At 38.9% G+C, this 10,769-nt stretch overlaps 1 protein-coding gene across 2 annotated transcripts; it reads right to left on the reverse strand.

Annotated features, from left to right (window-relative positions):
- Window positions 1-963: 963 nt before the first annotated feature.
- Window positions 964-10,218, reverse strand: LOC122354669 (thrombospondin-4-like). 2 transcript variants are annotated; one of them, XM_043252948.1, is made up of 19 exons: window positions 10,123-10,218; window positions 8,628-8,701; window positions 8,481-8,529; window positions 8,233-8,384; window positions 7,602-7,739; window positions 6,991-7,065; window positions 6,528-6,680; window positions 6,343-6,447; window positions 6,146-6,253; window positions 5,082-5,241; window positions 4,881-4,999; window positions 4,717-4,769; window positions 4,433-4,626; window positions 4,175-4,353; window positions 4,041-4,089; window positions 3,562-3,758; window positions 3,302-3,474; window positions 3,062-3,201; window positions 964-1,118 (listed from the first exon to the last, which is right to left on the reverse strand). In XM_043252948.1, exons 1-19 carry the CDS (start codon window positions 10,196-10,198, stop codon window positions 1,063-1,065), a joined length of 2,250 nt encoding a protein of 749 aa, XP_043108883.1. In that variant the 5' UTR covers window positions 10,199-10,218; the 3' UTR covers window positions 964-1,062. The 2 variants fall into 2 exon arrangements, with proteins under 2 accessions (XP_043108883.1, XP_043108882.1); XM_043252947.1 differs by having other exon boundaries at window positions 8,478-8,529.
- Window positions 10,219-10,769: the final 551 nt, after the last annotated feature.

A 10,769-nucleotide genomic window follows, 5' to 3' on the forward strand; every position in this document is an offset into this window, starting at 1 on the left:
TTACCCTGTGAAACATTAGGAGATGTGGGCAGACTGCATGTGTTTACTGGACAAATAATCTGTTGTTGATGCACATGCGGCATGCAGCCAAACTGGAGCGGTCTTCATTTGTGTCCTGATTATTCGTGTGAGAGCAAACCCCCTTTAGCGTAAATTCCCCTTTAAGCCTTAATAGAACTGCTGAGCAGTTAGTGACCATGATTACCATGTCCGTACCATTAAGACTAATAAGGACGTAGCTGACTAGATGGGATGTATTTCTTGATAAACGTACCGATAGTGACCCGTAGGATAGAGCTGAGCAGTATATCAACCCCTTCCCCTTAAATCATAGCATTAGCGTAAACTAAGTGCCATCTACATGGATCTATTTTTGATTGCGCCAACTGTCATCTCACTTAAGGCAGGTTTAATAAGTATTTAAAAAGACACTGTAATCGAAGCGCTCGAGAGAGAGAGCGTTAGCTTGCAGAATGTGCATCGAATCTTTGTGATCTCTCATTTCGTGAGCGTAGACAATGCTCACTCTTTATTGGAGTTAACGGTATATTAGGACATATAATTTGTGGTTGTCTAGAGCTTTTATTGGGTTGGATCTATCCAGGCGCCCAGTTCTATAGTCGCTGTGCTGGTGTGGTCATCTTTGTCTCCTATTTGTGGTAACTGATTGTAGAAGGAACTGATTTCGTCTTTGTCGTTTTGCTGGTCCTTTTCCTTTCTCAGAAAAAAAAAAAAAAAAGCTAAATATGGATGTGCATGATGTCTCAGCTGCATATATCAGAGCCTTCTTGTTATATCATTTATATTTTGTAACCTGTATTTCTGTACGTGTTTTTAAAATATATATATATATATATATATATATATATATATATATATATATATATTTAAATTCTCAGTGCTAATGCAGTGTCATCAATTTACGTCTGTGATTAGGGGTTATGAGAGGAAAGCTATAAAAAAATGGAGTATAAAATATGACACACACGACAGAAATATACAACTCACATTCATTAATCTTGTAAAAAAAAAAAAAAAAAAAAAAAAAAAAAAAGTTTGGGTTCAAAAAAGCTGGATTTGCTGGCTTCTGAATGTCTCAAAGTCCTCAGGGATTGTATCTGCATAAAAAAAAAAAGAACAAATACAATACGGCTGATTTATTCATTCTCTCCTCAGATGTGACTGTGAATTTTGTATGCTCAAAATCTATTTAATTTAGTTAAAAGACGACAACAAGCAGGCCCAGATTCTTTCAAATCTATTTGAAAATCAATTGGGAACTGGATCGTGAAAAGCAAGACCACGTTAAGAAGATGGATTGTGAAACTACTACTTTCTGTCATAAATTTGGAATAACATGCTCCGGTGAATCATGCTAAAAGACCTGGAATCTGTATCAATAAAGCAGAATATAAATAGAATTTCCATTTCATGATAAATTATGTGTTCAACGGATCTAGGAGTACTGTACTCCTACTGGCAGCTAAAAGTAAGAAACTTTTGTGGGGAAAAAGTACATACTTCTGAGTATGTAGCATAACTCCAACTCTTGAGTATTCATCATAACTCTGTCTTTAACGTTAATGAACAATGAACATACCATTATGAAAGTTCGCAGTGTAGCTGCAGATCATATATAAGGTGAATATATTAAATATTTAATTTGAATGAATCTAGACATTATCAAACAAACCCTTATTTCTACCTGTCCATCCTTCTCGCATATCCACCATGTTTGTAGTTTTAACACTCCTTATGTTTGTAGTTCAAATATTTGTCAAATACTGCGTTGAGTGTGCCTTGATGTGCACTACCAATTCTACCACACTGGAAGTATAGCAGAACATCTGGCAATCTTCGGCATACTCATTTCAACATACTATGCTTTAGGGCAAACTCACTGTATTTTCAAATCCTATTAGGACAGATAGTATGCATGTTGGGAGGCAATAGATTTAAATGTGTGACATTTAAGTCCAGTTCATCCCAGAGGTGCTCAATGGGGTATGTCTGGGCCAGTCAAGGTCTTTCACACCAAACTCATCCAAGCATGCCTTTGTGGTCCTTGCGTTGAGCACGGGGGCATATCATTGTCCAAAATGATTTCCTTTCAATCGCTTTTAAAGGAATAGTTCACCCAAAAATGAAAATTACGGCATAATCTACTCACCCCCGAGCCATCCTGGGTGTATATGACTTTCAGACAAACAGTTTTTTTATAATTTGTCCTGGCTTTTCCAAGCCAGCCTAAAAGTGTAGATTGTATTGTAATAAAATTTTTTGGGTAAACTATTCTTTTAAGAAGTGTAGTCCAACCCCTAAAAACAGCCACCAAACAGCACAATGTAGTCAAGCAGATGACATTCACCAGGCATCGACCAAACCCTGACCATCAACCATCTGATAAAAAACTCAACTGATAAACAGAGAAGTGCGATTCGTCACTCATTACAGAACAGGTTTCCACTGCTCCAGGGTCCAGTAGGGCTGTTTTTGCACCACTCTATCTTACGTTGGATAATAGGATGCTCACATGCATCTGCTCTGTCACTGAAATCCAATACATTTAGCTCCAACCACAGTTGATAATAATGCTAGTGAGGGTTTGTAACTCTCCAGCTATGGAAGCAGCTGACCCTGCCCAGTTGACCCTGCTCTGTGACTTTGCATGGTCTTCTGCTTCTACTTTCCAATAATACCACTTACAGTTGACCGTGGAATATCTAGCAGGGGTGAAATTTCACAAACTGGCTTATCACAAAGGTGGCATGCCGATTTGAATTTACTTAGCTCTTCAGAATAACCCATTTTTTTCCCCAAATGTTTGTAATAAAGACTTCATAGCTAGGCGGATCATTTTATACATCTGTGGGAACTGAATTTGATTTAACAATTGTTGTGTCTTTCCCAATACATTTGTCAATGTAGTGTATTTTCAAATGAGCCAAAAAAAATGTGTAGGACCTTGTAAATGCTTGGTAGTTAAATTAACATTTGTGGCTCTTTGCTCGAGTGTACACTTGTTTCCATTTTCCAAAGGTATTTGATTAAAAGAACTGACCATTGCATCTGTAGCGCAGGTTGGCCCAGATGATGTTCTCCTGGGAGAAGCAGAAAACTCCCAGTCTGCCTCCTCTCATGGTTGTGTCGATGATAATTCCTGTATCTGCTACCATCTGCTGACCTTCAAAGAACCGAACCCTGTATGCAAGATATGCAGAGTGTTTGCCTAAACATGCATAGCACAATATTGCAATGACAGGACGATTTGCATATGGAACATCGTCCGATCTGAATTTACCTGATGTAGCCTTCTTGGGGCCTGTGCTGCAGGAACCAGCGGTAGGAAGTCTTATCTTTCCAGCCAACATTTCTGGAATCTTTCCATAAGAGTTTCACCTGGTTTGTCGAGTCACCTGTGTGCCAGAGCGAATTCCGCAGGTTTTCTCCAGGTCCCGTGTCTGATTTCACTGCCTGCCAAAAAATACAGAAACAAGAACCATACTACGCCTAAGAAATCAAGTAAGTTGTTACTCCGTAATTAAAGCCACCAGATCAGACCTTCAGCTGGATGCCAGGCTCGGCCACAGCTCGGAAAGGATTGGCTTGCCAATAAATCTGCTCCACTTGCTTCCACATCACCACATAGAAGCTGGAGCTGTCCTGATAGCCAAAGATAAAGCCTGCGTAGTCATCATCTGTCTCAGTATTCACATGAAACGTCCCTTCAAAGTCCACACCATTGAATGCCGTGTAGCCTGTTAGAAAAACCAGAAGTTTTTCTTGTCAAAGTCTGTCGTCAAAGAACTTCTGCATTCTCAAAGTCCAGGCATCCACCTCACAATGAAATAACCACATTTTATTGTTTTTCATCTGCCCACGCCGAAGACACAAGTAATTTATTATATATGAAAATTATATTCAAAACTTTCCTATAGTGCCAGACTATCAGGATTTTGTTCTCTTTGGTGCTTTATTCACATATTTTTGTGCAATATTTAATGTTGAATTCACAACTTTGGATGGAAATAGTCTTTTACCTACAGCCAGGCCAGGATCACTGTTCATGGTCTGTACAATCTCTCTTCCCTGTTAAAAAATATAAGCATTCCTTGGTAAAATGTTATGCTGTGGAAATTTTGAGCCCAAAATCTCCATGAGGCAGTGGACAGACCTGATTGAGCACCACCCAGTTTGGATCGATCTGCGCATCTCCTTCTGGATCCAGAACCACAGTCTGGTAGGTTCTGAAGTCGGTGAGAGTCACCTCAGCATTCTCAGGACAAACGTCAATGTTGTCACTATATGTGTCATTGTCAAAGTCATTCTCACAAACGTTGCCAATCCCATCACCTGTAAACCACAAATTGAGAAAATGAAGCGGGTGACTGATTTTGATGTAAAGTGAAGTTTCTAAACATTAAATCCTGACCATCAAAGTCCTCCTGCAGTGGGTTTGGAACCAGGCGGCAGTTGTCTGGACCGGGTGGAAGAAGATCGGGAATACCATCGTTGTCATCATCATCATCACATTCATCTCCGATGCCATCCTTGTCCGTGTCCAGCTGGGAGCTGTTGATGACTGCAGGGCAGTTGTCCCGAGAGTCCTGATGCCCATCTCCATCACTGACGATAGAAAACAAAGCACTGGATTGAAAATATTCATATTAATTGGCGTGTGATCAATGAAAATCACCAATCGGAGAGATGTAATACCTATCTTTGTTGGTGTCACAAGGATCGCCAATCAAGTCATTATCCACATCCGTCTGTAATGGAAAAAAGATAAATGATGTGTTATCCCATGCCTCAATGTCTTAGTTTGATGCCATCTCCTTCCAACACCTTCAGTGTTAGAAAGCGTAGTGTTTTAATCAGACCTGATCAGGGTTGCGGACATAGGGACAGCTGTCACAAGCATCACCAACATTATCACCGTCTCTATCTTTCTGGTCACGGTTTGGCACCTTTTTGCAATTATCTTTATTGTTTTTGATTCCTGGACAGCAAAACACATCACACTAGTTTGACCGATGCAAATAAGCATATTACCCTAATGAAAAAAACATCTGAAGTCTTACCATCCCCATCAATGTCATCATCACATTCATCACCCTGGCCGTCGCTATCGGTGTCCTTCTGGTCATTGTTTTTTACCAGACGGCAATTATCACAAGCGTCTCCATAATCGTCCTGATCAGTGTTCTTCTGATTAACGTTGGGGACGAGCACGCAGTTGTCCTATCAGAGCAATCGGTAAGATTATCATGAGTAAGAATACAAGTAGACATGATTAACCGATTGTTTTTGTCAACCGAACTATCGCCTCTATAGAGGTTACACTCTCACGTGATGTTGCTATGCTATGTGGCCAGAAAAAGGTATAAGTAGCACAAGTTTTAAGCATTGCAGTTTAAAACCAGCGATTTTAAGCCACTGATATGCAACTGGCAGTAAAAGAGAACTCATATGCATTACTGAGCACTATCAGAGAGTCACAACCACATAAAGGCAGAGAAAAAGTTAATTTTGCCACTTAACAGGCTTTGAATAGTTAAATACACGCAGTTGGATGTGTCAAAATGCCTGTATTTATAAGCATTATCGTAAACAAAATAATTAAGGTCTTAAGTGCAAGCACTGAGAAACATCTGAAAAAAAATACTCTCACTGCTAAATTTTTAATAAGAAGAAATATATATTTAATTTACACAGTGAAGAAAATTATGTTTTTATTATTTTAATTACTTGATACAATGTATGAAACATTTGTTCTATACTGTATGTTTTTGCCCTATTGCTTGTAATTAGTTTATTACTCTTCTGTAATGACATTACGTTTCCTTGTCTTCAGTGAGTTTTTTAGGCTAGTATTATCTTTTTTTGTGATATGGACACTGATGACAAGAATTATGAAATTTCAAAAATGTTGATATCATACAGACTTTATTTAAAGTAAAAAATAACCTTGTGATATATATCATTACTGTGAAATAAAATATCCTCATATCAAATTTTGGTTACATCATTGTATTTTCTTTTCTTTGTATATAGAGTAGAGTCTCCTATGCGCTTCACGTGCAGGGTATTGGTTTTCTTGTATATGGTGACTGCTTTTAATTAAAGTGGTGTTATGACCTCTGACCTCTGTGTTTAGTATCCCATCTCCATCTGCATCATCATCACAAGCATCACCGATGTTATCCTTGTCTGCATCCTCTTGGCCAGAGTTTGGAACGGTGAGGCAGTTGTCCTAGAAAATCATTTTATTTAAGAGAATGCTTTAGTACTTTAATTAGTATTAATGCTTAGTGCATTACATGTTTATAAATTTTTTTTTACCTTTGCACAGTTCCTTTCCACACATTCCAGCTTTTCATCAGGGAAGCCATCAATATCGGTGTCCGTTCCACAAAAGTACCCATTCCCAGCCCATCCAACTCCACACTGAAGCAGATTATATCATTATATCAGACCATGCAGACCATGAGTTTAATATCTGAAATACCGTATGATCGCTGACTTACTGCGCATTCAATCTGTCCATCGCGATGAACAATGCATTCTGCGCTGGCATGGCAAGGATTGGGCTGACCATTACCACAGGCCCGCTCAGGTTTGCAGCCTTTCACCTGATCCCCAACAAAACCAGCCTTGCACTGGCCACAGCGAAAAGAGCCCTGCCATGGACACACAATGACTCACATGAACAGAATGACTGATATGAACCCGTTTCTCAAATGTTGTAGACTATTTATGGTGTGTTGAAGCAACGTTCCATCAAATCAAAGTTCCCATCTAAATGAACTGCTTTTATTCAAGCTAAATATTCCTAAATAAGACCTCATTCGGTCATAAATAGGTAAGGTAAGGTAAAAATAGCTCCTTGAGGTAACCAACTGTTCCCTTTTCGCAGTCTATCAAAACAGAACCATTTTTGGTTTGCGAACCAGAACAGATGGTACTGACAAAGCATAACGCATCACTCACCGGTGTGTTAATGCAGTTGGAGTTCTCCACGCAGCCTCCATTCGAGTTCTCACACTCATTGACGTCTTTGCACACCTGCATGCAAGAATTTACATTCAATTTCGACCATTTTATCCATTGAGTGCTTGTATTTAAATGAAAAGATTCCCATTTAAAGGGTTACTCCACCGCAAAATGTAAACTTCGTCATTAATCACTTACCCCCATGTCGTTCCAAACCTGTTAAAGCTTTGTTTGTCTTCGGAACACAGTTGAAGATGTTTTAAAAGAAAACTGAGAGGCTTGTGACTCTCCCATTGACTGCCAAGTAATGTACGCCATGAAGGTCCAAAAAATTATGAAAGACGTCGTCAAAATAGTCCTTCTGCCATCAGTGGATCAAGATGAATGTTCTGAGCCACTGATGGCAGATGGACTATTTTGACCATAGACCTTGACACCGTTCATAATTTTGCAGTCATGCGGTCAAAGGCCTCCCAGTTCTCATCTAAAATATCTTAAATTGCGTTCTGAAGACGAACGAAGCCTTCACGTGTTTGGAACGACATGGGGGTAAGTGATTAATGACAGCATTTTAACTTTGGGGTGAAGCAAGACTTTAAAAATGATACCTGTTTATTGGCAGATGCATAGGTAAGCCCCACCCCCTGCACCTGGGGGCCCATGTACCCAGCAGGACAGGGGCCACAGCGAAAACCAGGTGATGTGTTGATGCATCTCACCCCCATGTGACATGGCATTACAGCACACTGTACAAAGCAAATACAGTAGAGAAATATTAGTCAACATAAAATATTCGTATAATGGAAATATCTGGATTATACTTTTTCCACAGTCCACTAAAAATCTATTATAAGACTATTAGCAAACTAATAGTTGCGTTTAGTAACTTAGTAGTATTTTTAAAGCAGATTATGAAACTAAAGTGTTATTGTCTGTGCTGACATACAGGGCCTGTGTTGTCCTGAGGACCTTTCTCAATTATCCCCCTTCGATTCATGTCAGCACTGATTTGTCTTTTCATAAAAATAAAGTTGTACCAAAATGTGTTCTTTAAAAAACTGGGTGAATTCCAAATGATGTTTTTGCAAGAACAGTTGTCTTAAAGGTACAGTTCACCCAAAAATTAAAGCACCCCATATTTTATTCACCCTAGATGTATATGACTTTCAAGCTGGACGGTGCTAGAGTTGATATGTAGAGGCTTTACATATCAAAAGAAAAAAAAGTCCGCCCGCTCACCTCATCAACATCTGTACAGTGAGTTCCATTTCCTGTCATGCCCTCTGGACACGGACCACATTTCACCCCGCTGGGAGTCATTAGGCATTCCACACCAGGATGGCAAGGGTTGGGAACGCATGACGGCTCTATTGGATCTACTGGTCTCATGCCTACAGCGGGACACGGGAGAAAAGATATGCAACTTTTAGCAGATACACTCTCAGTTATGAATCTAATGCAATCACAAGCTTAGAATTCCTCACCACAGGCTTCACACTCCATAACCGTGTTCTTCAGGAAAACTATTTCCTGTATCTATAAAGCAAAGAGTTCAGTAGTATGAAAAAATAGTATGCGTAAGAACTAAGATTGGTCTTTAACAGACGAGAAAGTCCAGTATTTTAGATGATTACCTGTTGCTTCAGCAGTTCTTTGATTTCAGCAAGCTCGTGGTTTGTGCCTTTAATCTGCTTGATAATCTCTCCATCTGTAAAAACAATGTAGAATCACAAAGATGATTTATAGCAACATGCCGAGTTCCCCTCACCATTTCTTGTTTTCTGATTCATTCGGTTTACAGCCATCTAATGGCTTAGGATACAGCATGAAGCACCTTTATAGTTGTTATTGCTTTAACACAACAGAAGAAAAAACAGCCATACAGATTTGGAATGAGCCAAAAGTGAAAAAACTCATTTTTGGGTGAACAGGCACGGTTTCATGATTAATGCATACAAAGCTCCGGTCGGAACATAATGGCTTTTCCTGCAGGCCCCACGGTTGATTTTTCAGCATCTGACATTACATCGGTCAGGAAACGTATAAGAGCAATTTGCCAAGAACTCACTCTCTCACTTATGCTGTGTTTTTGTGAAAAGCAAAGCCCGGTCCAAGTCTGCAGCCTCGGCGAGGGCTAACGCTGGATCCTGTTGTCTGTGTTTAGACATGACCGTAACATGTAATCCAAATATCATGCTTCATTTTGATTAATCTCATGGGTGAACATGTTGTTATGACAGCACATAAACCGTTGCAGTTGTGATTTATGAAGCTTTTATTTTTTTTTCTAAACCACAAGCAGCGACTAGAATGATCAAATTAACCGAATCCATTTCTTTCTTGGGGTTCGGGTTAGCTTTTTCACGCTAGTGACTGTGGTCAAATTAAAGTAAAAAATAAATGAAAAATCCAACTTCTAAATGTAATAGGAGGAGCTTCTGTCAGAGGTTCCCCTCCCCAGAGGGCGGACCAGACAAACAGAAGGGAAGTGTGCTCTTTCCATTAGCGCCATCAGTGTTTTCCACATGCATTCCAGGCTTCCAAAAGCTCGGTTTATCAGTTATTCATCTTTGCCCGGTGGGTCACTAAAAATGTTCATCTTTAATAAATGTTCTATTCAGCAGTGTTACGTGTTTTAAAACCAAAATCTACCCACGTGACAGGTTCTCTCATCTTACACGTCACAAAGGTATCTGTTAAAAGATTCTATAGCATAAAATGAGTCGTTTTTTAATTACTCTAATTTAAAGAAAAAAATTCATTTAGCAAGGACAATGTTTATAATCCAGAAAAAAGTATGAATATGAATATTGTCTTTCGAGCTCTCTTGCAGTACACTTTGTTTTAGTTTTAATTGTGAGATCCGTTTGAACTAAAGCACTTTTTGGGTGAAGATGTTAATAAATCGAATAAACAAAAGTCATTTGTTATATATATATATATATATATATATATATATATATATATATATATATATATATATATATATATATATATATTATAAATCCTGGATGCGTATAAAAGCATGCATTTTACGATCAACTTAAGAGAAATAATAGAAGTGCAAAAAGCAAGCAAACCTCAAATATCGCTCTTTCAGTGATCGGAAACGTGCAGAAGTCAACTCACCTCTGGATACTCCTTGAGCAGAAACCAGAGCCCCGCGCAGATAAAAGCTGCAGCTGAACAGAAGAGTCCACAGCATGCTGAGTGAAGGCAGGAGGACCACAGATCTGAGCTTCTGAGCGTGTCTGTGTCTCTTTATACCACCTCGCTGACGTCATCTGCAGTCTGGCTCTTTACAGATCACACCTTTCACGAGGTTCACGTGTAACAGCCTTGAATTGTAATCACACGCACGCACACACACACACACACACACACACATGAAACAACACAAACACACGTGTTAAGAATGCACGGAAATAGAGCTAAACATTAAACACAGTTTTTATATCCAGATGGGGTTTGTTAACGTGATCGAAGTGTGAAAATCGCTAAAACATGTCTGCAATTTGACAACATAACACATGAAATGGCTATAAGCATTGGATTAAAATGATTGACTTTTCTTTTGTGCCACAGTCATTAGGATGCAAAGCAAAGATTATGCTCCATGAAGATATTTTTTTCATTTCCTACCGTAAATATATCAAGACTCCCTTTGATTAGTAATAGGAATGCTAAGAACTTCGTTTGGACAGCTTAAAAGGTGATTTTCTCATTATTTTCATTTTTATTTACATATTTTCAAATAGTTGTATCTTGGCTGAATA

The sequence above is a fragment of the Puntigrus tetrazona genome, chromosome 11, assembly GCF_018831695.1.
Source record: "Puntigrus tetrazona isolate hp1 chromosome 11, ASM1883169v1, whole genome shotgun sequence".
NCBI classification, from domain to species: Eukaryota; Metazoa; Chordata; class Actinopteri; order Cypriniformes; family Cyprinidae; genus Puntigrus; species Puntigrus tetrazona.

Bases quoted from the DNA above. Each gene is read 5' to 3' on its own strand.
- LOC122354669 (XM_043252947.1), bottom strand. From the start codon at position 10,198: ATGCTGTGGACTCTTCTGTTCAGCTGCAGCTTTTATCTGCGCGGGGCT. The intron at 4,770-4,880 runs GTCTGATTAAAA...TTTCCATTACAG, and splicing joins ATGTCCGCAACCCTGATCAG to ACGGATGTGGATAATGACTT. The intron at 4,090-4,174 runs GTCTGTCCACTG...ATTTTTTAACAG, and splicing joins ACTGGGTGGTGCTCAATCAG to GGAAGAGAGATTGTACAGAC.